Source organism: Tasmannia lanceolata, unplaced genomic scaffold (assembly GCF_043159265.1).
Source record: "Tasmannia lanceolata isolate RefF3 unplaced genomic scaffold, GAP_Taslan_0.1 ptg000015l, whole genome shotgun sequence".
Lineage (NCBI taxonomy): Eukaryota > Viridiplantae > Streptophyta > Magnoliopsida > Canellales > Winteraceae > Tasmannia > Tasmannia lanceolata.
Genome location: NW_027518692.1, coordinates 17,447,139 through 17,473,377, shown reverse-complemented (window position 1 = coordinate 17,473,377; position 26,239 = coordinate 17,447,139). Strand labels below are relative to the sequence as shown.

At 40.9% G+C, this 26,239-nt stretch overlaps 1 protein-coding gene across 4 annotated transcripts in view; it reads right to left on the bottom strand.

The window, feature by feature from the left end:
- LOC143893049 (clustered mitochondria protein-like) overlaps nt 1-26,239 on the bottom strand; it is a 61,516-nt gene that overhangs the window by 16,295 nt on the left and 18,982 nt on the right. For all 4 annotated transcript variants that reach the window (XR_013255692.1, XR_013255693.1, XM_077397998.1 and 1 more), the window contains exons 12-19: nt 24,155-24,259; nt 14,362-14,480; nt 14,155-14,263; nt 13,935-14,069; nt 12,916-13,050; nt 12,642-12,812; nt 12,468-12,554; nt 706-837 (exon numbers count right to left, since the gene is read on the bottom strand). Coding sequence is in view for 2 of the 4 variants with exons in the window: in XM_077397998.1 (XP_077254113.1) it covers nt 706-837; nt 12,468-12,554; nt 12,642-12,812; nt 12,916-13,050; nt 13,935-14,069; nt 14,155-14,263; nt 14,362-14,480; nt 24,155-24,259 (993 nt within the window). In the remaining 2 variants the exon portion in view is untranslated. The remainder of the gene's footprint in view (nt 1-705; nt 838-12,467; nt 12,555-12,641; nt 12,813-12,915; nt 13,051-13,934; nt 14,070-14,154; nt 14,264-14,361; nt 14,481-24,154; nt 24,260-26,239) is intronic.

Below are 26,239 nucleotides of genomic sequence, written 5' to 3'. Positions count from 1 at the left end.
TGCTGCCACCTAACATTGTGCTGGTAGTTCAAACCAATTATAGTGGAAATAGTTTTCCTTGTCATTGACCAAGGGCTGTGATGTCATCAACGAGATTTCGATCTTGATGTTCAATTCAGAGACACATACATAGAAACAAATGCTTCTAAAAATTGCTTGCAGTGCTATCTTAGGCACAAGATCCCTCAATAAGTTTGTACTGTCCAATTCAGATAATGCAGGGGAATCTCAGTGCTTTCCTCGAGACCAGCAAAAGAACAGGTAGGGTTGAGCATAATGAACAATTTGCTAGAGATATTCTTCCTGAATTTTTTTTCTAAAACCGGAAATTTTGCTCCATTTTTTTCCCTTGGATTTACAATCACTCTATGAAACATTCCACACCATCTATCGTAGGATTCATTTGGAAAAAAAAGAAAGAGTTTGTATAAGAGTTTCTTCTGTGTAACATACCCCGATAGTTAACAATTCAGCATTTTGAAAAATAATGCAGGCAATTCAATGGAACCCATACCCATAAGTTAAAAGGCTACTACATCACAGCCAAAGTCAGTAGGGGTATTGGAAATAAGTAAATAAAATTGTTATAAGATTCTATGAGCCAGATTACAGATGAGGACTTAAAACTAAAAACTAGCACAAAACAGCAATTCAAAAATAAAATAAAATATGAAAAAAATAAGAAGCCGATTATGATTGTCATACCTTCTTTTGAGTTCTCAGCTGTGTATTGTTAGCACTACCTTTTGTACCAGCAGGCAGATTGCCAAGAAAACAATTGAAGAAATGCGAGATTGCAGGCCCAAGATCATGATCCTGGGATTCTCTCAAAAAATCCTGTATAACCACAAAAACTAACATTTACACGATGACATCATAAATAACCTCAATCACTATTTCAAAACTCCATATTGCAGGTAAACATATTGGCGAGAAAAATTTAGTAATTTGGCTCAATTATTCAATTTTGAATGCCTACAGCTGCATACGCAATTATTTGCCAAAAAATGGAACATTATAACATTTAACTCTTGACATAGTGAGGGTCACCTGATATATAGTAGCAATAGGATGATATCCTGGAGAAGAACAGAATGTGTCATGTGCATGGTTTTAAATTTAGTCCAAAATCCAAAATTTCGGATTTCGGTTGGGACCGAAACCGAAATTTGCCGAAATCCCAAATTTTGGCTGAAATTTCCGAAATCGAATTTAAAAAATATATATTATTCAGAATTTTTGGTAATTTTGGCTGAAATTTGGGAAATTAATAGATTAATATTTTTTTTTTATTACCGGATTTCGGCCGAAATTTCGGTTTCAGACAAGGGCGAAACCGAAACCGAAATTTAAATCCATGGTCATGTGATGTACACAATTGGAGATATACACAGTGCAGAGAACAGCTCTAACAAGACAACAGTGAATCCTAGGCCGACTACAAACATGTAGTGTGTGATGCAATCAAGTGCCGATTATAGCTCTAATGAGAAAATACTGAATCCTGCCTCAGCTGCAAAACATGTGGCAGGTGTGCAGTAGCTTTTCTTCCATTGTCGAAGCTAAGCAGTGAAACTGAACAGCATAGTTACAGGCATGAAATTCGGCGACCAAAACCAGAAATTATCAGATACTAGTGAATTTAACTTTGAACCGGGTGGAGCAGGAACACAATTGACTCCCAGATTCAATTCCAAACAATTATTCTACAAGCTAATCTACATTCAAAGAGGGTTTTATTTGTGTGGTAACATCCGAGTTCGAAGATTTTCCACATAATGAGCAGGATAATGGTAAACTTACAGGGAATGGTGCTGGATCTTATAGGGAAAAAAACTCTTGAGAAGATTAAGTGGGTATAACTGAATCGACCCAGCCCCAGGGCTCAGTCATGCCAACAGTTCCGTGAAAATTGCAATTGAAGAGCAATTTTATGCAGTGTATGCATTAATGGAATTCACATAAAGCAATCCAGGTTTTGACCTCCCCAGCTTTCTGCTTCCAACTTCACCTGGTGCATCGATGGTGAATTTAACATCACCAGATGTACGTAGAAAAGAACCGGAAGACCAAGCCTCCAGCTAGTATGGCGGCATTCTCCAATTTCACGGGGATACATTCTTTGCTTGATGTTCCGTTGATCAGTGCCAGAGTCACTTGGTCGAGGAACAAAGATGTGGAAAGCAAGAGTAATGGTAAACTTACAGAGAATGATGCTGGATCTTATGGGAAAAGACACTCTGAGAAGACTAAGTGGGTATAACTGAATCGACCAAGCCCTAGGGCTCAGTCATGCCAACAGTTCTGTGAAAATTGCAATTGAAGAGCAATTTTATGCAATGTATGCATTAATAGAAATTCACATAAAGCAATCGAGGTTTTGACGTCCCCAGCTTTCTGCTTCCAACTTCACCTGGTGCATCGATGGTGAATTTAACATCACCAGATGTATGTAGAAAAGAACCGGAAGACCAAGCCTCCAGCTAGTATGGCGGCATTCTCCAATTTTGAGGGGATCCATGCTTTTGCTTGATGTTCCGTTGATCAGTGCCAGAGTCACTTGGTCGAGGAACAAAGATGTGCAAAGCAAGAGTCACTTGAAATGATTTCTTGTTTGCCCTCAGTGGAGCTCTCAGTTTCAAATTGCTCTTCCCAAACTTCAGATCATTGTCCAATCCTTTTGGATCCAATGCTGGGCTCTTGGGATCTTTCACCTTTCCAGTTTGAGCTAGCTTGGTTTGGTAAGTTTAAGATGAAGGAAAGACTGGAGTGTTGGTGGACTGAAGCTTCAACTCATTGGACAACAGACGCGTTGTTGGTCCAAAACCTTGGGTTTGTGAAAACTAAGACAAGGAAATAGGCAAAAGACTAGGGGGTTAGCTGGTCAGAAAAGGGTGACGTTCTTGGCAAGATCAGTGGAATGGATAATAAGGAGGAAGAAGGCCCTCTTGATGATGAGGGAGACACTTACGGAAGAGTTTAATAATCATCATGAAGGAAGAAGTGGTGCCAAAGATCACGCTCAAAGTGGTTGAGGGAGGGACTTATTTCCTTACCATTGCTAGTGGCGGGCGGAGGACAACAGATAGAGGCTTCGATAATTGAGAACTCTAAATGTGACAACCCAGTGATTATTTCTTCCTCCAAGATCGTGAGATATTATGAGTCTAAGTGCACGTCCAAGGGGTGCTGCTCGTCCAACGGGGGTGTGCTTCCTACCGGATTGGGATAGAGTTTGACTCCCTTGACCCTTTCATCATTGAGGGGTTAGAGTCTCCACTCAGCGAGGAGGAGAGAAATGCTCTATTTGCGATGAATGGGGATAGAGCCTTGGGTCCAAACAACTTGTGCTTGGATTTCTTCCAAGCATCTTGGGACGCAGTTCGAGGGGGAGGTGTGCTGCCAACTCTGACTGGGATAAAGTTTGGCTCCCTTGTCCCGGTCGTCAACAAGAGATCAGTCTCTCTTCAGTGACTGGGTGAGGAATGATTTATTCACAATAAAGGGGGATAAATCCTTGGGTTCCGATGGCTTCTGCTTGGCTTAGATTTCAGATATGTTGGAAGGAAATTAGCGGCGAGGCTTAATTTAGGAACTTCGACGGCCTTAGTTTAGATAGGATCATCAATGCCACCTTCATAGCACTCGTCCCCAAGCAGGATGGAGCAAAGTGCTTGACTATATTCAGACCGATCAATTTGGCGGGTAGCTATGATTTAACCGACACTTCGAATTTATTGCTGACACACGTGTCCTGCCGTGTCCAACACGACACGTGTGTCCACCCGTGTCGACACTCCTTTGGACACTTTTAAATGTACTGCTACTTAATGTGGGTGTGTGGACACATTTTTGTGCCGTGTCAAGTCTGACATTTTGTTTTATTATTGCATATTGTGTTTACCTCTTTTATTATTAACTCTTCTTGTATTATAAACTCTTTTTAGCTCTTCTTAAACTAATTTTTGTTGTTGTTGTTATATATATATATATATTAACTCTTCTTGTATTATAAACTCTTTTTAGCTCTTCCTAAACTAATTTTTGTTGTTGTTGTTGTTATATATATACATATATAAATATATATATATATATATATATATATATATATATATATATATATATATATATATATATATATATGAGGCTGTGGTTTCTGAGCTCTAGCTCAGGCTGAGCTAGAGCTTAGAATACACCATCTCCCATAGTAGTTTGACTCATCCAACCCATTCATTTTATAGTACATCACATAGATAGGGTGTTCCTAACAAACCAGCTCCATACCATAATCCTAACCATCCGATCTATAGGGCCATAATTTCAAGCCATCCATTCTAAACCTCCATATATATATATATATATATATATATATATTAGTCGTGTCCCAGTTTCTAAATTTTGGAAGTTCGCCGTGTCCGACACTCCCTGTTCGTGTCGACACATGACACCCGTGTCCGTGTCCACAAATCATAGGCGTGTAGCATGTATAAGATTGTGGGGTTCTCGCTGATTGTCTAAGGAGAGTGTTGGGAAGTCTGATTCGCAGACTACTTTCATCCACGGTCGACAAATTCCTGATGGTGCGATCATTGCCAATAGGTGTAGACTACTATAGGAAGAGTGGGCGAAGTGGATTTTTACGCAAGTTGTATATGGAAAAAGCCTCTGATAGGGTGGATTGGAGATGTTAATACTAGTTTAACAATGATGGGAATTGGGACAAGATGGAAAGATTGGATGCGGAGATGTGTGTCATTAGATTGGTGTTCGGTTTTGATGAACAGGTGGCCTAGAGGTTTCTTCAAGACCTCCAGGGCACTCGGTCGAGAAATTCCTGATGGTGCGATCATTGCCAATAGGTGTAGACTACTATAGGAAGAGTGGGCGAAGTGGATTTTTACGCAAGTTGTATATGGAAAAAGCCTCTGATAGGGTGGATTGGAGATGTTAATACTAGTTTAACAATGATGGGAATTGGGACAAGATGGAAAGATTGGATGCGGAGATGTGTGTCATTAGATTGGTGTTCGGTTTTGATGAACAGGTGGCCTAGAGGTTTCTTCAAGACCTCCAGGGCACTTCGGCAAGGGGATCCGCCCTCGCCTTTCCTCTTCACAATAGTTGTTGAAACACTTAGCTGAATGAAGGAGAAGGCATGGAATTGTGGTCTTATCGTGGGCTTCAATCTTGGAGCAGCTGACTTCGAGATTACCCATTTGCAATATGAAGATGTCACTCTCGTGATCAGTAGCTCTAAAAAGGTGTGGAGTCTAAAAGCAGTTTTGAGGTGTTACGACAGAGTCTGAGGATAAAGATAAAATTCTCGGAATTGTTTGCGACAGGTGTGTGATTGGAGGAAGGTGATGATAAAAGGTTCGTGTAGAGTGCAGAAAAGTTGGGTATCCAAACTTTTACCTGGGGTTGCCTCTTTGTATTGGTTGTCCACCAAATGACCTATGGGACCCCGTGATTGAGAGGATAGAGAGAAGTCTACTGTCTTAGAAGAAAAGCCCGTTTTCTTTGAGGGCCAAGAAAATGCTTATCAAGCTTGTGTTGGAGAACCTTTCATTGTACCACATGTCCCTATTTTGTTGCCCGATTACTGTCATAAACAGTCAGAAGAAGTTTCTATGGAAAGATGAGGAAAGCAGAAAGTATCGCCCCATTAGTTGGGATGCAGTTTGCCACCATAAGGCAAAGGGTGGTCTCGGCAGAAAGTATCACCCTGTTAGTTGGGAGGCAGTTTGCCGCCCTAAGGGAAAGGGTGGTCTCGGCATCTACAGCCTAAGAATAATGAATGAGGCACTTTTGGGTAAGTGATTATGGTGTTTTAGGGAACAGCAGGATCGATTGTGGAGGTTCTGATAGTTGGGAAGTACTGGTCGAGTATTGGTGGATGGAGGTCACAGGATGAGTTCAGAATCCACAAAGTCGCTGTTTGGAGGAGATCGTTGAATGCTTTTCACTTGGACATTGGGCTTAGAATGGGTTATGGTATGAGGATCTTCTTCTGGCATGATCTTTCGTGCGGTGATCAGCCTTTGATGGCTGCCTTCCCTCACCTCTTTAGAGTAGCCTCTAAAAACAAGGCTAGCGTTGGTGATTCTTTCGTTCACAAAAAAGGCATTGTGAACTAGAAGGTTAAGTTCCATCAAAACTTCTTTGATCCGTAGATTGACACAGTGGCCATTTTCATGGTGAGGTTGGAGGTCTTCATCGGGAAAGGCTGAGGATAGGAGGATGAATATGTGAAGTTCCAACAACAGAATCTCCAACTGATCTTACTTTAGTTAGTTGGTTCCCCCTTTCATCCCCCTCTCCTGCTAGGATCATGGGTGCGCCTTCTTTTGGATTGTCTGCCTGTATAAGATTTAGACTATTGATCGTCTCTGCAACCATGGCAGATGCTTATAAATGGTTGTTCGATGTATTATAGAGCTGAGGAGAGTGTGGATCACTTGCCCGTTCATTGTAGCTAATACTAGGGAGATTTCATCTTTCATTCTTGGCCTCTCCGATGTTTCATAGGTCATTCTGAGCCACATCACCAAGCTCTTTTATGGCTGGGCTTTCGGCCCATGGCATGAGGGTGGTCTTGCTTTATTGACTTCTTTGAGGCTGGTCTGGAGAGGAAATGTAGGATTTTAAGTGGACTAGTAGAGGCTTTCAAAAGATTCAAAAGTAGATTCTCTCTTCAATGATCCATTGGGCAACAATGCTTCCAAAATGTAGAGGTCTTTCATCCATTCATTGTTGTTCTTGGGATGCAATTCCGGTTGAGCGTTGTTCATGTTTGTTAGAATAAGCCTATATGCCTATGGGCATTTTAGTCATTGTAGTTATTGTACAGCTTTTATTATATTAATAAAAGGGTGAGGGGGAGATACCCAACTCACACACTTTCTCTCTAATCTCTTTTGCAACATGGTATCAGAGCCCTAGGGTTTCTGATCCCTAGGGAAACCTTTACCCTCCATCTTCTCCATCAACCCTAACCCTAACCCTAACCCTAAACCCTCCCCCTTCTCCCTCTCTCTCACCTAACCCTAACCCTAACCCTAATCCGCTACAGTGCCACTACTTCTCCTCTCTTTTAAACCCTAATCTATTATACCCTCTAAAAACCCTCTTTTACCCTAATCTATTTTCTGGTCTTGCGTTTCATTGTTTTTCTTTGCTCAATGTGCTGATCTTCTTTAATCCTCTTCTCCATTTCTCTTTCAGCATCTTCCTAGTTCTTTATGGGTTTCTCTATACTCATGTCCTGCACCTTTGACATCGTCATATGACTCTTTCTATTGATTAGTTGGTTCTGCCTATCTTTCTCTCCTTTCTATTTGCTATTGCTGTTGGTAGTGATTTCTTTGTTCGTCTATATTCGTTGTCGTTATGGATCCTCCCGTCATTGTTGATCCCTCCATTGGCATGATCACTAACGTCAGTGCCTCTACCACAACCTCGGCCCCTTCTTCTTCTTATTTTCTCACTTGGCACCTGTGGAAAATTCTTACCCACAGTTGAATATTGCCAAGTTTGATGGAACCAACTATTTACCGTGGAAGGTTGCGATTAAGACTTACCTACTTGGGCGAGGCAAAGTCTGTTTCCTTCGTGAGGATCCTCATTCGCCTAAGGATCCTATGTATACTCGCTGGGAGCAGGAAGATGCATTGATACGGAGTCTTCTATGGCAGAATATGACTCTTGATATTTATTCTACTCGGATTCTTCTTCCGATTGCGAAGGAGATCTGGGATCATACTACAGTGACGTATTCTGGGGTTGAGAACATCACTCGTATATGTTCCACTTACTCTGAGTGGATACAGCTCCGTCGTGACGACATGTCTCTTGAAACTCATTACGGGAAGTTCATCTCTTTATGTCAGCAGCTTGATGTCTTTCTACCACTCACTTCTGATATTAATGTTCTCCGGCGTCAACGGGAACAGATTCGAGTGGTGCACTATCTTGAGAGCCTAGGCCCAGAGTTTACCCATTTGCGCCATCAGATTCTTGGTTCTGGGAACATTCCTTCATTGCACGAAACTTACTTCCGAGCTCAGCAGTACGCTAGCGAGACTCCCTCCCGCCCTACTTCTGACCGTTCGGCTCTTGTAGCATATGATGGTGGTGGTGGTACTCGTCCTTCTCGGGGTGGTGGTTCTTTTTCACGAGCTCGTGGCCGTGGTGGTGGTCGTGTTGGGAGTGGGCGTGGCCGCCCTTATTGCACCCACTGCCAGCGCGATGGCCATATCATTGAGACTTGTTACACATTGCACCCTGAGCTCAGGCCGCCTCGATCAGCTCACCTCAACAATTCCGTCCCATCTGACTCAGTCGTCTCTGCCCCTACCTTGCCACCTGCTGATGACTCATTCTCCTTTACGCAGGCAAACTATGAGGAGCTCCAGCACCTTCGACAGAGTGCTTCACAGGCCACTGCGGGCTTTGCCCAGCTAGGTAGTTCACATACTACATTACTTTCTAGCTCCGGGTCCTGGATCATTGACTCAAGAGCCTCGAACCATATGACTGGTAACTCATCACAACTCTCTTCTTTTCGCACTTTTCCATTTGCTTTTCAGTCCATTACTATAGCTGATGGTTCCACTACCCTATCACTGGTATTGGTACCACATGTCCTTGACCTAATCTTCCGCTATCTTCAGTATTGTGTGTACCTAAATCTCCTTTTAGTTTATTATCTGTTAGCCAAATTACGAAAGATCTTTCTTGCTCTATCTCATTCTTTCCATCTTACTGTTTTTTCAGGATCTTTCTACTGGGAGGACGATTGGAACGGGTCGTGAGGTGGATGGCCTGTACCATCTTGACTGTAGCCCCTCTTCGTCAGCTTTACACAGTTCAGTGGATGCCTTTCAGTGGCACTGTTGACTGGGTCACCCATCACTTCAGCGCCTCCGGGCAACATCCTTAGTTCTCTCTTCTGTCTCTCCATTTCATTGTCAGTCTTGCGAACTCGGGAAGCATCATAGAGTGTCTTTCCCTTCTCGAGTTGTCACTAGAGTAGATAGTTTATTTCAACTCGTTCATTGTGATGTATGGGGACCTTCTAGGGTTGCGTCGAATAATGGATTTTAGTATTTTGCTGTTTTTATTGATGATTACTCTCGAATGACTTGGCTGTATCTATTGAAAGACCGCTCCCAGGTCTTCTCTGCATTTCAAAATTTTCATAATGAAATAAAAAACCAGTTTAGTTGCAGTCTTAAATGCCTGCGTACTGATAATGCACGTGAGTTTTTTTCTGGTACTAGTGGCTTTCAGGATTATCTCTCCTCTCATGGCATTATCCATCAATCCTCTTGTGCATACACCTCGCAAGAAAATGGTGTCGCCGAAAGAAAACTGCGCTATCTACTTGAGGTGGCTCTCACTCTCCTCTTCCAGATGCATGTTCCTAAAACCTACTGGTCTGACGCCATTCTCACTGCTTGTTTCCTCTCCAATCGTCTTCCATCTTCGGTGCTTCATGGGAATTCTCCATTTCACATCGTTTATCCACATCAACATTCATTCCCTCTTACGCCCCGTGTCTTTGGCTGCGTTTGTTTTGTCCATCATTTGGGACCTGGCCGAGACAAGCTTAACCCTCGGTCAGAACGATGTGTTTTTCTGGGTTACTCTCGCACCCAGAAAGGATATCATTGCTATAGTCCGCGTCTGCGTTGTTAGTATGTATCAGCTGATGTGACCTTTTTTGAATCAGAATCATTCTTTGGCTCTACCTCCGTTCCTCATGAGGTCAGAACGGAACTAGATGTGACCATTTCTCTTCCTGTTCTTCCCCCTCTTCCTCCGACTTCCTTAGCACCTCCTCCTGCTTGCCCCACTGGACAAGTTGATTCGTGTGCTCCTAGGGTAGATCGTCCCCCTACTAAAGTTCAATATCAACGTCGTCAACAACAGGCACAACTTCCTCACACCGACAAATCGTCTTCACAGGCAGAGATCTCTTTACCCTCTCATCAGGTACCTTCTCATGTAGTTGTTTCTGACTCTCCTATTGCTTCACGTACTCGTTCTCATTCTACTGCTTACCCCATTTCTAATTTTGTCTCTTATGATCGTCTAACTCTTCCTTTCAAAAGCTTTGTCTTGTCTGTGTCTTCTGCTGTGTTACCCCAGTCTCTGGATGAGGCTCTTCATCACCCAGGATGGCGAGCGGCAATGGATCTTGAAATGGGAGCTCTGCATTCTAATCACACATGGGATCTAGTTTCTCTACCTATTGGTGCTCGTCCTGTAGGATGCCGTTGGGTGTTCTCCATTAAATATTTACCTGATGGCACCGTTGATCGACTGAAGGCTCGTCTGGTGGCCAAGGGCTACACTCAGACATTCGGTGTCGACTATCATGAGACGTTTTCCCCAATAGCGAAGATTCCTTCCGTTCGGGTTCTCCTCTCCCTTGCAGTCAATAATGGATGGCATCTTCACCAGTTAGATGTGAAAAACGCTTTTCTGCATGGCGACCTCCTTGAAAAGGTGTATATGGAGCAACCACCAGGTTATGTTGCTCAGGGGGAGTTGTCCTCATCAGTCTGTCGCCTCAGAAAAGCAATTTATGGGTTGAAGCAATCGCCGCGTGCATGGTTTGGCAGATTTAGCGACGCAGTTATGAGGTTTGGCCTCAAGCAGTGTGGTGTAGATCACTCAGTATTCAGTCATCAGTCCTCAGCAGGATGCACTATGTTAATTGTATATGTCGATGACATTATTATTACAGGGAGTGACTCAGGGGGAATTCGAAAACTGAAAGCCTTCCTACAAAAAGAGTTCGCGACAAAGGACTTGGGACGTCTCAGATATTTTCTTGGGATACAGGTTGCATATTCTTCTAGTGGTTTGTCTCTATCACAGAGGAAGTACGTTCTGGATTTGTTAGAAGAGACAGGAAATCTTGGTGTGAAACGTGTAGCTGCACCCATGGATCCAAATGTGAAGCTTGGTTCCAGAAGAGGGTGAGTTGTTGAAGGATCCTGGTAGGTATAGAAGACTTGTGGGCAAACTTATATACCTTACGGTTACTCGCCCTGATATATCCTATGCCGTTGGGGTGGTTAGCCAGTACATGACCTCTCCTCGTACTTCGCATTGGAATGCAGTGGTTCAAATACTCAAATATCTGAAACGTGCACCAGGAAAGGGATTATTATTCAAAAGACATGGTCATACACGAATTGAGGGGTTCTCAGATGCTGATTAGGCTGGATCCCCTGTGGATAGAAGATCGACTACCCGGTATTGTACCTTTGTTGGAGGTAACCTAGTTTCATGGAAAAGTAAGAAACAGGATGTCATTGCAAAATCAAGTGCAAAGGCAGAATACAGAGCCATAGCGCATACTACGACTGAGATTATTTGGTTGAGATCACTCCTAGCTAAGATTGGTATTCTGTTTCCTTCGCCGTCACAGTTGTATTGTGACAACAGAGCAGCTATCTATATTGCGACGAATCCAGTCTTTCATGAGAGAACAAAGCATATTGAAGTTTACTGTCATTTCATTCGTCAGAGAATCCAAAAAGGAGAGATACGCGCTGTATTTACTCGTTCTGCAGAACAGTTGGCTGACATGTTTACCAAACCATTAAATAAATCAAAACTGAGTGACATATGTAACAAGCTAGGAATGTACAATTTATACATTCCAGCTTGAGGGGGAGTGTTAGAATAAGCCTATATGCCTATGGGCATTTTAGTCATTGTAGTTATTGTACAACTTTTATTATATTAATAAAAGGGTGAGGGGGAGATACCCAACTCACTCACTTTCTCTCTAATCTCTTTTGCAACAATGTTGACCACTCGGCCCCTATGGTGCCTTCCCCAAGGTCGTTAAGCTCAACTTTGATGGATCAAGGTAAGGGAAACCAGGTCCTTTCAGCATTATAGGCTTCTCTGTGGCGCATACATCATTGTTTGGTGGGCATTCTCAAGTCCAATTGGCAGGGCAGATTCTAATGAGGTGGAAGTCCGCTCCCTTTTGCATGGTATCCGGTTTGTTGATCTCGCCCTTCTTGATGCCATTGTGGTGGAGTGGGATTCTTTCAATGTTATCTGTTAGGTGAAGCTCGGTATGGAATATACTTGGAGGTTTCTAGATGTTATTGAGGAGGTTTTAGAAATGATGAAGGGACATACAACAGAATTCTAGAATGTGTATTGCTCTGCTAACAAAGAGGTAGATGCTCTTGCGCATGGTGGTGGTGTTGCTAGAGGCATGTTAGAGCTATTTGACCATCTTCCCCTTGGTAGGGAAAAACACGGACACAGACGAGAACTCGGCATAGGTAAATCCAAGTTAACTCGGGCGAGTTGATGATTGACTCAAGGAGATTTGAACAATGATGTTTACTACAAATAACTGCCAAAGGCAAGAAAAGCCCCAATATGCGTTAGAAATTGTTGAAATTGTGATGTTAGGTAAGACAGGTCACCTTGAGAATATGCTTTGCAGACCTGACAACAATCTCTGTGACGCACAGATCCCATATATGAGGAAAATTTTTGGTCCGATCAGCTACCTGGAAAACAGGTTAAGACACATCAACATGAATACAGTGACGGTTGGATAAGTAAAGATCTCAAAATTCAAGTCAATAAATGCTTACTTTTCCAATATAACGGATATTAATTCCATGAGCATGGAGGGCTTCAGTTAAAGTCTGACCATCCATGGGTGCTACCTCGAGTGTAGAAAGATCTTGGATGAACTTGGGAAGAACAACATCAACAAGATACTTGCCAACTTTCGCCACACTTGCTTCATCTGCAGCTATCTCCTGATAAATAAAGGAGGGAATATGAAAAGAGAAATCACCTCCAATGTGAATTACAAAGACAAAGGAAAATGACAATATATATTGTTACACATGCAAGACTTACCTCCTGACTACCAGCCAGTTTAAAATCAGTAAATACATTAGGGTTCAATAGTATCTCCTCGTGTGATTTACTACTTTCAAGAGGTGCAGAATTACATTCTTGAGCAGCCTTTACATGCTCCTCTTCTGATGTGTCCTACATAAAAGAACAATATACATATACCAGTCAACATCTTTTTAATATGAAATTATTAGCAACAACCAATGAGGCATTTCATCAACACAATTCTGGTGGTGCTTGGAAGCAAACATTCTGAAAGTTTTCATCTATTGAAAATGTATTTTTTTTAAAGTAGCTCAAGACAAGAGGTGCCAATGTCACAAAACATCAGAGTATACTCTGAGAGTAACACGTGGCACATCATTTAGCTTTTTGCTCCTATGTCAGAAATGTTTTTTTGATGGCAGATGGCACCTTGCTTTGATGCCATGTGGTGCACCATCAGGCAATAGCATGCGTCATGATGACTAGAACTAACTCAATTCATGGTTCGAGCCATGGCATGACTATACTCCATGGTATCTCATGGCAGGGTACTTCAAACAAAGACCAACACTGGTTTGATATGCTGCAAAAAATGGCTAAGAGCAGAGCATGGAGGGCAAGCTCTATTTATGGAAGTAGTTCCAAAGAAAACCTGTCGGCAATGACATAAAATTGGTAGGCCTGAAAGAGACCTTTGTCACAAATACTGATCTCGGAAATTTCTTGGCAAGGGAAAATCTCAGTATATATTAAGTTTTTTTATTTTTTCAGGTTTATATCGGGAAAAAATCATATTTAAAAATATATATAAATATAAAATTTAAGAAAAAATATTAAATAAAAATATTAAAAAAAATCGGGATAATATCGTGATATTAATGCGATATTTTATAATAAAAATGAAAATATCGTTATATATTTTAAATTTTGGGATTATTTCAAGATTTTGTCATTTTATCAAAATGTCGCGATAAAAACGTGATATTTTAAAAATATCGGAGATATTTGTGACAGAAAGAGACAAAACCTACTACCTGGGAATTGGAAGCTGCGGCCACTGTCTCAGTATTCACCTCTACATCAACACTGGTAACACTTTGAGAATCAGGTGCCACCAAGACATCCCCATCAGTTTCAGAAATAGAATTTGACTTCTCTGCAGCTTCAGCCTTGCTCAGATTAAACCATGATAAAATTAGAAAGCGAACATAAAACTAAAACCAGTTTCCATCAAAGTTCAAAGCATGAACTTACTTTGCAAAAGGAAGCAATAAGTTCAGGTCTTAAAACACAAAATCGGGATCCGGGACCGCTGTAATTTGCATCTCGGGGAGTTACCCTCATCAAGTCCAAAAGATAATGTCTGAAAATAGAGCAGAAAACATGCAAAAAACTGAGATACGCTCATACATGAAGTGTACCTTCCAAAGGCTTATGGAAGATCCAAGTGCAATCTATCACCTGTCATCGCTGCCAACAATACCCTTGCATTCCACTGGTGCAGCTAACTTTACAACATTTCCGGATCCATCTAGAACCATATGTTCCTTCAAATGGAGCCATTTAGCAGCCTCTAGTACCTGAAAGAAACATAAAAATAGGTTCTCATCACACAATCCGTGAAAAGTACAGAGTTACTAAGATACATAGTAAAGGAAAAGAAAACACAAAAAAATATAAGGTGGTGCAATAAATATTTTATTATTAATGGAAACACTCTCTGTCAAGAGCATCATGAAGTAAAGACAATTACATTAAACAATACATATATAGAAAAAGAAATGCAAATGGATGCAAGTTTACATGTATGACCTTTCAGCCACAAAAAAATAAAGCTGCATTTGCAAATCTTTTAGCTTGATAGTTGTTTCAATAACATTGTAAATTTTAATATAAACCAACAACCTTTCATTCCTAGTATCCTTTAAAAGAAAAGTGATGCAGATTTTAGGCCTAAATAAGTGGCATATTTGCCCATTAGGATTTCTAGGCATTTATTTTCCATGTTATTTAGTTTTTAGGCTTTTATTTTCCATGTTATTTAGAATTAGGAAGTTTAGTCTTTTAGGAATTCTTATTTTAGTAGGGTTCTATCTTTGAGGTTGTTAATTGCCTATTTATAGGCCTCTTTACAGCTTTATTGAAAACTTTTGATGATTATTGATATTGAATAAAGATTCTTCTTCTAATTCTGGTTTTCTTCTCTCTTTTGATTTCTTCTCTTCTCTCCCTAAATTCGTCTATTCTTCTGGTTATTTTCATCACTTCTTCAGGTTATTTTCGTCTTTTCTTCCCCCTCTAATTCTGGTTTTCTTCTCCTTATTCTTCCCATTTATTGAAAACTGTCGATGATTATTGATATTGAATAAAGATTATTCTCCCTCTAATTCTGGTTTTCTTCTTCTCTCTTCAGATTTCTTCTCTTCTCTCCCTAAATTCGTCTATTCTTCTGGTTATTTTCATCTCTTCTTCAGCTTATTTTCGTGTCTTCCCCTATTCTTCTAATTCTATCCGCTTACGTCTATTTCTCTCCCATTTCCTCAATTTTTCTTCACAGTGCTGCATCAATTTTGGTATCAAAGCTTTTCTTTGTGAGATCTTATACCAATTTGGTATCAGAGCCACAGATCCAAGATTCCACAAATTGGTCTTCGACGATCGAGCCTCAAATCTCAGAAATTCAGGTTCGTTTATCACTTTTTTTTTCCCCATTAAAAATCAGCCCCAACCTATCTTTTTCCCTAACCTAGAACCCCTTTTCCACCACCTCCCTGCTGCCTAACCGCCACCCATATCCCTTTTCTAACCCTAAGCCTAACCTAGCCCCTTCAAACCCTTCTAAATCAGCCGAAAGCCCCACCTTTAGAAGATTCCTAACAGTAGATTTTCAGCCCAGTTTTGCCATTAAACCCTAAACCTAGCCTTTTCTTCCACAACTTGAACCCAAAACCCACCAATAGTCTCCATTATTCCTTGTTTATGGGTTCCATAACACCTCCTTAATTTCAGCATTTCCTTGTGTAGAAACCAAGATCTTAGTTTTTCACCCAAACCCCATAAGCGTTCATCAGCAACCTGTTTAACCCAGTCCAAACCAACACTAAATTTTTATTTTTTTTTAAAAAAACCTCCGAATATTAGCAGCCCTCCTTCCCTGCAGATCTTCACCCAAACCCTATTTCCGGCTACTTGGTTCTTTGAAAGAGAAAGGAACTCACATGTTTCCTTTTTCTTTCAGCCCCCTAATAAGATAAGTACCTTATCTTACTTAAATTACTAGAGAAGAAGTCTTTTGATAAAATCTGGCACTCCATTCTATTGCTAATTCCACCCTCCCAGTTGCCGTGGAGATTGCATATTCCACGTTCCAAATATAGTTTCGGTGGAGATTGATTTGGATTTCAGTTCTCTTTATTATTGGAAAGCCACAATAGAAGATAAGGAAGGCAGCTTACTTGGAGGGTAAGTTTCCCATAAAACAAAAAAAAGATCGGATGCGGCTTTCCTATTAGCTGTCAGGAATATAAAAAGGGCAGGTTTCCACTTTCCAGTAAAGTTGCTTTGTAGAGGCCAAAGAGTGACTTTACAGCAAGTTACTTTTTTTTTTTGGTTTTAGAGAAAGTACCCCCCTCCCTTCCTCCCTTGGCCACCCCTCCTCTCTTACTTTTCTTATTTAAGTGAGTTGTCTGAGAAAAAAAATAGAAGTTAACCCCCCCTCTTTTTCGTAAGACACACCACCCCTTCTTATTTCACGTTAGAGTTTTGACCCCTTTTTTCCTAGGACACCACCCCCCTTTATTAATCTGTGACGTACAGATTCGATTGAATCTGTTTCGCAACAGACATCCTTAGTTTATTACACTCCCTCACACCCCCCCCTAAGTAATATTTACCCTCTCTTCCCCTGGGCACCCCTCTTTTATATTCATTGGGATTACAAAATACTACATTTTTTTCCTAGGCACCCCCCTTTATTTTTCATTCTTTCTCAGTTAGGTGACTTATTCTCAGTCACGTGGCTGAGACTCTACTCGAGTGAGAAAAAATAATCAGTAAAAAAAACAAACAAAAATCTTTCTTTTCACTCTCCTCTCCACATTTGCTCTCTCTTCACTTGGGCAATTTCCGCTGACAGTTGGGTTCCACCGTCAACACGAAAGTTGTTCGTGACAACTTTTAGAACGCATCTAGCCTATTTTCAGCAGCTGGCAGCCGTCTTCAGCATAGTTTCTGGAGCCATCTCAGCCGTTGATCGCGCCCCTTCTTCCGATCATCAGCTTTCACTCATCCGATTTCAAATCCACAACAGACGTTGTGCTTCTTTCGACATGCCAGACAGATCAGACAGTTGATTTCAGTTTTCGACATCGATCCCTATGCCTCCACCATTTATTCCATATTTTGATGGGTACGATGAAAGCTATTGGAATAAACGCACTCCCTTTAGCTATTATGAGGATGCATGTTTATAGTGGATTGATGCTCTAGATGCATATCATGAGTACAATGGCCATGATCACCAAGCGACTATCTATTGGGCTAAAGAAACTGTGCGACGACAAGCCCGATGCTCATGGGACCTCATGGAAATGTACCTTCGTAGAAGAAGCGAGCCTCCAATCTGTCGTTGGAAGGATGTTCGTGATTTTTTTATGACTTTTTATACGCTCCACTATCTACGGAGATTGAAGCGTGAAGAATTCGCTCGACAAGAAGCAGCAGCCCGTCGTGCACGCGAAGCTAAAATTGAAGCTGAGAATTTAGAGCGTCGCATGCGTGAGTCAGATTTGCAAAGTCGCTCCACTACTTCATCCGTCTTACTCGTTGCTGATATTCTTACGGGTCCAGATGCTAGTATTGATGAGATCATTGATGTTGAGCCTTTGATTCCATCAGATTCAGACTCTGAGATGGACGATCCAGAGTTAGAGAGTCAGTTGATTGCTGATATCGACATCGTTGCGCATGGTGCTTCTGAGATTTCTACCGCATTGATTGCCGATCATCTAAAGAGTGAGCTTCACTCTTCTGAGGCAGATATTGTGGCAGATCCACATGAGGCAGATCCATTGCCTGAGTCCGAGCCAAGTGACCAGATCGTTGAGGCATTACCAGAGCATACAGCACGAGCTGATCATTGAGGATGCCGATTCCATATCATTACATGAGCACACTGATAGCATTGCTTCTCCAGTGGATGCCCCGATCGAGATGATTATGTAGGTCGAGCCCGCCGATTTCAGTGCACCAGATGACCATCTTGCTGCTGATCATGGATTGATACTGCTCATAGCTGTTTTGCCGATCCAGGAGGAGTACGTTGCGATCTTCCCAGCTAGTTTACTTCTCCACCACAGATTCTGTTCGCATGAGTCTACATGGGCACTTTCTTCCCTCTTCTTCCGCCTACCCTGCAAATGCTTCTCCCGATTGTCTCGCGCGTTAGACATCATGATTGCTTCCGCCGGATTACGCGTTCTACTACTTCAATGGATTGTTTACATCTTGGACCCAGGTGGACTAGAACTCCAGGGCGAGTTCTTTTTCAACCGGGGGAGAATGATGCAGATTTTAAGCTTAAATAAGTGGCATATTTGCCCGTTAGGATTTCTAGGCATTTATTTTCCATGTTATTTAGTTTTTAGGCTTCTATTTTTCATGTTATTTAGAATTAAGAAGTTTAGTCTTTTATGAATTCTTGTTTTAGTAAGTTTCTATCTTTTAGGTTGTTAATTGCCTATTTATAGCCTCTTTACAGCTTTATTGAAAACTTTTGATGATTATTGATATTGAATAAAGATTATTCTCCCTCTAATTCTAGTTTTCTTCTTCTCTCTTCTGATTTCTTCTCTTCTCTCCCTAAATTCGTCTATTCTTCTGGTTATTTTCGTTTCTTCCCCTATTCTTCTAATTCTATCCCCTCTCGTCTATTTCTCTCCCCTTTTCTCAATTTTTCTTCACGGTGTTGCATCAATTTTGGTATCAAAGCTTTTCTTTGTGGGATCCTATTCCAAAAAGTAATCAAGAAAATAAAAAGAATCGTATATTTTATTGAAGATATATTTATAGGCTGGATCATATCCAAGTTATCCATGTTCTCAACTCAACTCAGCAGAGCCTTTGTCCCAAACTAGTTGAGGTAGGCTAAATGAATCCTTTAGGAAAAAAATCATGAAGAAGGCTAATCCTGGTTCTAGTTGGATTCTTCTACGTGGATCATTTTCTTCCATTCTATCCTATCCAAGGTCAAGTTCTCTATTATGTTCCTAGCTATCAAGTCTTTCCTCAATGTTTCTCCAAGTTGTTTTCGGTCTGCCCCGACCTCTTTTTACTCCATCAATTTGGCACAAGTCACCTCTTCTCACCGGAGCATCCAAAGGCCTAGGTTGGATATGTTAAAACCATCTTAAGCGGTGCTCTCTCATCTTCTCCTCAATTGGAGCCACCCCCACCTTTTTACGAATGTCTTCATTTTTAATTCTATCTAGCCTTGTGTGGCTGCACCTCCATCTAAGCATTCGCATCTCCGCTACACTCATCTTATGCACATGCTGCTTCTTGGTGATATTAGAAACCAACGATAATGCATCATTTTATCTCTTTTGCTGATCAAAAGATGATCAGCGGGATAAATCCATAAAGATAACAACACAGTTAATAATGTGTCATAGCGCCAGGTCACTGCAAAATAAGCCATACACAACAATGGCCCCGGACTGGCTAAGTTATTTGTCAATTTATCCCATCAAAAAGTTGGTACCAGAGCTCCTGATACGAGCCATAGGCATAGGATAATGGAAACCAAAATGTAATTCTGCCATTGTATTTAAGCAAGGAGTTCAAAGCTTGAAACGATAATAATAAATGATTAATGGTGACTTTTCTTCAACGAGTTCAAAAAAAAAGGTTGGCTTCCATGATACAAAATTTCATATATTTCGAACTTAATCAAGTGTAGAGAACCTGTAAAAATATCAAGTTTTTTGTTTTATATTTGAACTGGAAGTAAAACAATCAAGCATTGTATGAAAGGAGGTTTCCATCTGTTCCACACACCAAGTCGCATGTTTTGTGTGAAGTTATGTAATTGAGTATTTATATATAAAAAAAGGGCGGCCCAGTGCACGAGGCTCCCGCCATTGCGGGGTCTGGGGAGGGTTAGATGTACGCAGCCTTACCCCTGCTTTGCATAGAGGCTGTTTCCGTGACTCGAACCACCAGCTCACAATGGAGCAACCTTACCATTGCGCCAAGGCTCGCCCTCTTAATTGAGTATTTATAAAAAAAATTAAATTTCAATAGCATTAAAGAAGGCTAAAAACACCTGATTGATGGCCATGTAGCAAGAAGTACTTAGCATCTTAAAGCAGTCTTGTGAGTGGGTGACATCAACAAATCATAGGATAGAAGTGATGAAATACAAAAAAAGAAGAGCAGAAAATATAAAAGAAAACAAAAAACACAAAAATGAAAGGGGATCACTCGAGGAATGGAACCCCAAGGCCGGGGGACTGGACTTGTAAGAGATGCAGGTACATGAATTTCAAATGGCGCAAGGTGTGTAGACGATGTAATGGCAAAAACTATGGAGCCAAAGTCGCCATTACCAAAGGCAAACCTCTCACTCATCGGCGTCGGGAGGATATAAAAATTTGGCCAGATTCTGGAAAGACGTCACTCATCTATAAAAACGGAAACCCAATTATCATGGTCTCTGGAAAAGAAATTGATGAGAGAAAGAGGATTATGAAATCATGCCTAATCGGGAGGATTAAACAAGAAGAGTGGAATCTGGAAGATCTATGGAGATGGGCGAAGTGGTTTTGGGATATCCCATCTCCCGAAACCTTTCATACTTTCCTCTAGTGAGGTTCTATTCATGTTTGAAGAAGAGAGTATGGCCTCCACACTATTGCATTTGGGGGAAAATGCATTTGGTAGCTATTTATCTTCCCTTAAATCCTGGAATAAGAATTATCAACAGGGATCTAGAACAGCCTGGTTCAAATTTCTGGGTATCCCTCTTCATGAATGGGCCATCTCAACAGTTGAAGCTCTGGGGACGTTTTTTGGTGAGGTTCTTGAAACAGACATGAAAGGGGATCACTCTGACTGTATGAGATATGCGTCGGCAAAAATTCTAGTACCATAGTGGAAGCTTCGCCATTCATTTATAGATCTCCAGATACAGGATTCATTGTTCAAAATAGGCGTTGAGGTGTTCTCTCCCCCAAACGCTGAGAAAGATGAGATACGAGTCAATGAAAGAAATACAGGCATAGAGCTTCTCCTCAATCGCCTGACAACAATCGGCCATCCTCAAGCTATCTTGAGGCGTAGCAACAAGCCAAGACCTTAAAGAATTATAGATTGCCGGTTTCTTCCTTCGAGGATTTGCCGGCCGGGGAAAAGGCGACTATGGAGATGCCAACAATTAGATCTTCGACCACGTGGCAACATGCTACTGAGCCCCAAGCTAATCCAGACACCTCTTCTTCGATGTGGGCCCACCAAATATTTTCAAATTTCAAATTTCAAAACACCTAGACAGAACCGGTCAAAGCGGTCTCTAGACCGGAACTCTCCAGTCGGACCTGGAAGGCAGCTTTTCACAAGACAAAGATGAGTGATTTGACTGGTGTATCCTTACCTGTGGTCAGTCTACAAGAAAAAGTTACCAGGGCCTTACACATCCTAAAACAAGGTATGAAAAAGACAAGTACCCCTAGGAATAAAGGAAAAGGCTACTTGCATGAGGGGAGTCCCACTAGGCTGGGGAAGTTCTTTCATCAATCACGAGGGGAGACTTGTGCCAAGGAAGCTACTACCAAACGGGCCATATCTGACACCTGGAAAATGGGTACCGTCCCTTTGGGCGGTAACCATCTGGAAATCCTTGGATAAAACTTTGATGAAGCTTTGGGGAGTCCTGAACTCTGCTCCCTATGAAGCTAGGACTTTGGAAACATAAGGGTTTAAGAGAGTTCTTTGGAAACCTAGGAGGTAAAAAACCTTGTACTTCAAAATAAACATTATGGAGCTAAGGAACTGAGTATGAAAGGTGGCCCAGTCATACTAGTCAAGACTTCCAGTGAAGGGCAATGATTTATTTTGTGGCTGAGGATTCAATGTAACCTTATTTGAGATCAGGATCAACCAATTAATCAAACCTAGGAAAGAAGACCCATCTGAACACGTGGCCGGTTCGATTTTGGGGTCTCCTTATGGCTATCTTACGCTGGTACTACGGATTTTAATGGAAACGATCCGTAGGTCTACGAATAGTGCTAGCAAGGGGTATTCCTCAAATTTAGTAATTTTGGGGCTTGGCGGTTACATTAATGAGTAACTCTGCAAAGGTAAGGAGACTCGCACGCTGGGAAGTGCAAAAGACATTTGCTCTGATAAGATTGGATAATGAGTTATGTGCAATAGGAACAATGCAGAAACCGAAAAACTAATGAAGAATATGGGAAGTGCTTCAGCGCATTTAATGCTTTCTCATGATTGCAAGAGTTCCTTCTCTATTTGGTTAATCAATCTTCTCTCAATATTCACCTCGAGAAGATTCTTTTCCTGGATGTTTCTAACCTCTTCGGTGTTTTGGGGTCTGAGAATCGAAATGGAAAATCAGCCTTGGCCTTCTCCTTCCTTTGGCCCGTCTTCTTCTTCTTCCAGCAAAAAGAGGAAATTGCCTGTGGATTTGCTAGAAATGGAAAGTTCCTTAAAAGTCTTAAAAAGGATGGTATAAGCAGAGGAATATGCTTCAACACACTCTCCTGAAGTCACCAGGGACCTCTTAAAACAGCAATGGAAAGCATTCAAGGAGGAAGCCAATGGGATGCGAGAAGCGCTCTTTAGGCTCACCGACAAATGGACACTTAAAGAATCGCATTCCCCTCTGCACAAGCACCCCTTATTTCTCAAGCTTTTGAAGGAAGAACTGACTTCCCGGCGCTCTCGGTGGAAGGAGGACAAGAAGAGGGTGATGAGTAATTTAGAGGTTATGATTGCTAGGAAGAAAGCCTCAGAGGTGCAGGTTCCATCGGAAAAGGAGCTTTCACTCTTTATGTTGGATGAGGAGGTGTTTTTCTCTGAAGTGACAGGCCCAATTCTGGATTTGAAGAATTCAACAAAGTATATGATTTCAGGAGGTTAGTGCTGATTGGATTTCTGGGAGGATAGCTAGAGGGGTTCGGCGTTGGATCCATTTTGAGGACAAGTTTAAAGTATTCTTTCTGGAGAACCATCATAGGACCAATTTGATGGGCGTTATTGTGGTTAAATGCAAAGGATTTAGATGGTGGCTAAGTAGTAGTGGTGGACTCATGTTGGCTAGATGGTACCTACTTTGTGGATGTTAGAAGATGTACAGAATATGGTCTTTTCGTCTTTTGTGCAGTATAGGGATGTCTTTTGTGTAGTTCAGGGATGTATTCAAACCAATGTCTATGATCCACTTATCTCTTTGGACTGGATCCGGCATGTCGGTCCAGTCCGCCTTAATATTTTGTAATTGCAGGATGGGACTACTGGTCCCGATTGCTAAACTTAATATTAATGAAATTTGTCATCTTTCAAAAAAAAAAAGTGATGAAATACGGCATGAATTAGCAGTCCTCAGTATGACATTAACAAAAGATTTTTATCAACATTCTCAGCAAAATTCAGAATAACATTGAGGCTGATAACATCAGAGTTTAAAAACTCAGACTCAGTAGAGAACTCAGCCAAGGTAAAAAGGAGTCAACTCAAGTGAATTAATGATTGACACGGCCAATTTTACATTAAATCAGATGAGGCGAGGGAATTTTTTGGTTAACTTAGAAGGAAAAACTCGAACTACGACGAGAACTAGCTCAAGGTAAATCTGAGAACTCCTCAAGGTCAATCCGAGTTGACTTGGGCGAGTCGATGATTGGCTCGGGGCGATTTGAAACGGTTGATAACACTAATGGGCCTGATTAGATCTGTCGCGCAGATAAAATTTTGTAAGATGATGATCCTTTCTTACCTACCCAGGAAATCGATATTTGTTTCTAGACAATTTAAAGCAAGATATTTTACAAAAGTGTCCAAGCTATACCGTGTTAAAACCAGTTAAAAAAAATATTATTCCGTGTTAAAATATAGTAAAATAATGCAAAGTAAAAGACAACAGATTAAAGAAAAAACCAACTCAGAGAAACACCTCATCTTGGAATAGTAAAAGATAAGAGATTAAGAAAAAAATAACTCAAAAAAAGCACTTCACCTTGGAATGAAATGTTTCATTCCAGCAAATTTTCTTGCCATTGTCAACAGAACCATAGAGAAGTGAGTCTGATTTATCTCCCTGAAGGATACCAGGTATAATGCTCTGCAGATGGAAAGTACGAGAACAGGATAAATACATGGCTGCTTCTAAGCTTAAGAAAAATAATAGAAATATCTAGCATAGAATCTGTGAAACTACCAGTTACTCCAAAAGCTTAAGCTGTTGGAGAAGGCGATATTTAATCTTTAATACTTTAACACTCCTCACGTGTGGCCCCTCTTTCTTTGGGTTGGCCTACATGTGGCACATGTGGCCCCACTTTTGAGTTGACCATTGCAAGTGGATTTATTTTTACATCAAGGATGTTTGAACTCAGGACCTTTACTCTGATAGCATGTGAAACTACCGGTTACTCCAAAAGCTTAAGCTGTTGGAGAAGGCGTTATTTAATCTTTTATACTTTAACAGAATCAATGAGTAAACATAAATAAGTTGATATTGATTAAAAAAAACATCAGACATGAAATAAGATTGAAGGGGGAAACTGCATCAACTAAAATAGTCAAATATTGTTGATCAACAGAGCAAACGGGAAATGCATCAACTCAAATAGTCAAATATTGTTGATTGTTACAGAGCAAACCAATAACTCCGTCCAACCATATGAACAACATACAGGAACTCAGGGACCATTCGGGATGAAACCTAGCATTTGTGACTACGACTATCATTTGAGTCGGACACATCATAGAAATTTATCACTAATAAGTACACTTCACAGGTTCCTGCAAGAACATGGTGGTGCAGCTCTAGTGACCAAGTTTTAAAATTTCGGTTTCGGTTTCGGTTACCGAAAGTTTGGCCAAATTTCGGTAAAAAAAAACCAAATTTCATTATTGTGCCAAAATTTTGGCCGAAATTTTGGATTCTGGGCGAAATTTCAGATTTAGGTGGTTTCGATTTTGGTCCCAAACAAAATCCGAAATGTCGGTATTCGGCCGAAATTTTAAACCAAGCTATTGACCCCTTGCATGCCATCATTCTGCTTCCAGGATATCTGGTCAGACACAGCAGTTGTCCATGCAAAGATTGAATTTTTTTTTCAAGACGACATTTTTTTTGTTGAAGAAGGCATTTTTTTCTCATCCATGTTTTACCTAGTGCTACAGAAATGAAGTATTCACGAATAGTTAGAAGCTTATCATGTCATTGCATAGGATTAGTTTGTATTCACAGTCCATAGGGGTTGTTGAATGAATGTGAAAATCTGAATATGCAAAAAATACAGTAAAGAAAAATAAATTACACAATGCTGACCAAACAGATAGCTAGGTATTATGGACCTTTATGTTTTGAGCAATTCTCAGCAGGCATCGAGCATGAGAAGATAACAGTAATTGTCAATTTACTGGCAATTAACCTATGATTTGTGGACATGGACACGAGTGGCCCGTGTTGAAATAACCCCCCAAAATTTAGAAACAGGGACACAACTAAAACATAAAATACATGAGAAAACATTTCCTACACACTTGTGTAGGTAAGTTACCTACACACTAGCTTAAAATACAGTGGGGGCCCACATTGTTTGGGTGATCCAAACCATTCATTTGAATGGTCCTCACATAGATAGGGTGTCCACAAAAAATCAGATCCATAGGATCATCCCAACCATTCAAACTATGGAGGCAAAAAATGGACTAATTTGTGAAGGTTTATCCATTTTACCTCCACAAATCGTAGGGTTGGGATGATCCTATGGATCTGATTTTTTGTGGACACCCTATCTCTGTGAGGACCATTCAAATGAATGGTTTGGATCACCCAAACAATGTGGGCCCCCACTGTATTTTAAGCTAGTGTGTAGGTAACTTACCTACACAAGTGTGTAGGAAATGTTTTCTCAAAATATATATAATCATGATTTGTGGGCACAGATTCGTGTGTCGACTTTCGACATGGATACGAGATGTCTGACATGACACCCCCTAAAAATCTAGAAATAGTGACACACCTATACACGTAGATACATATAAAATTAATGATTACTATCATAATTTGCAACAATATAATTACAGTATT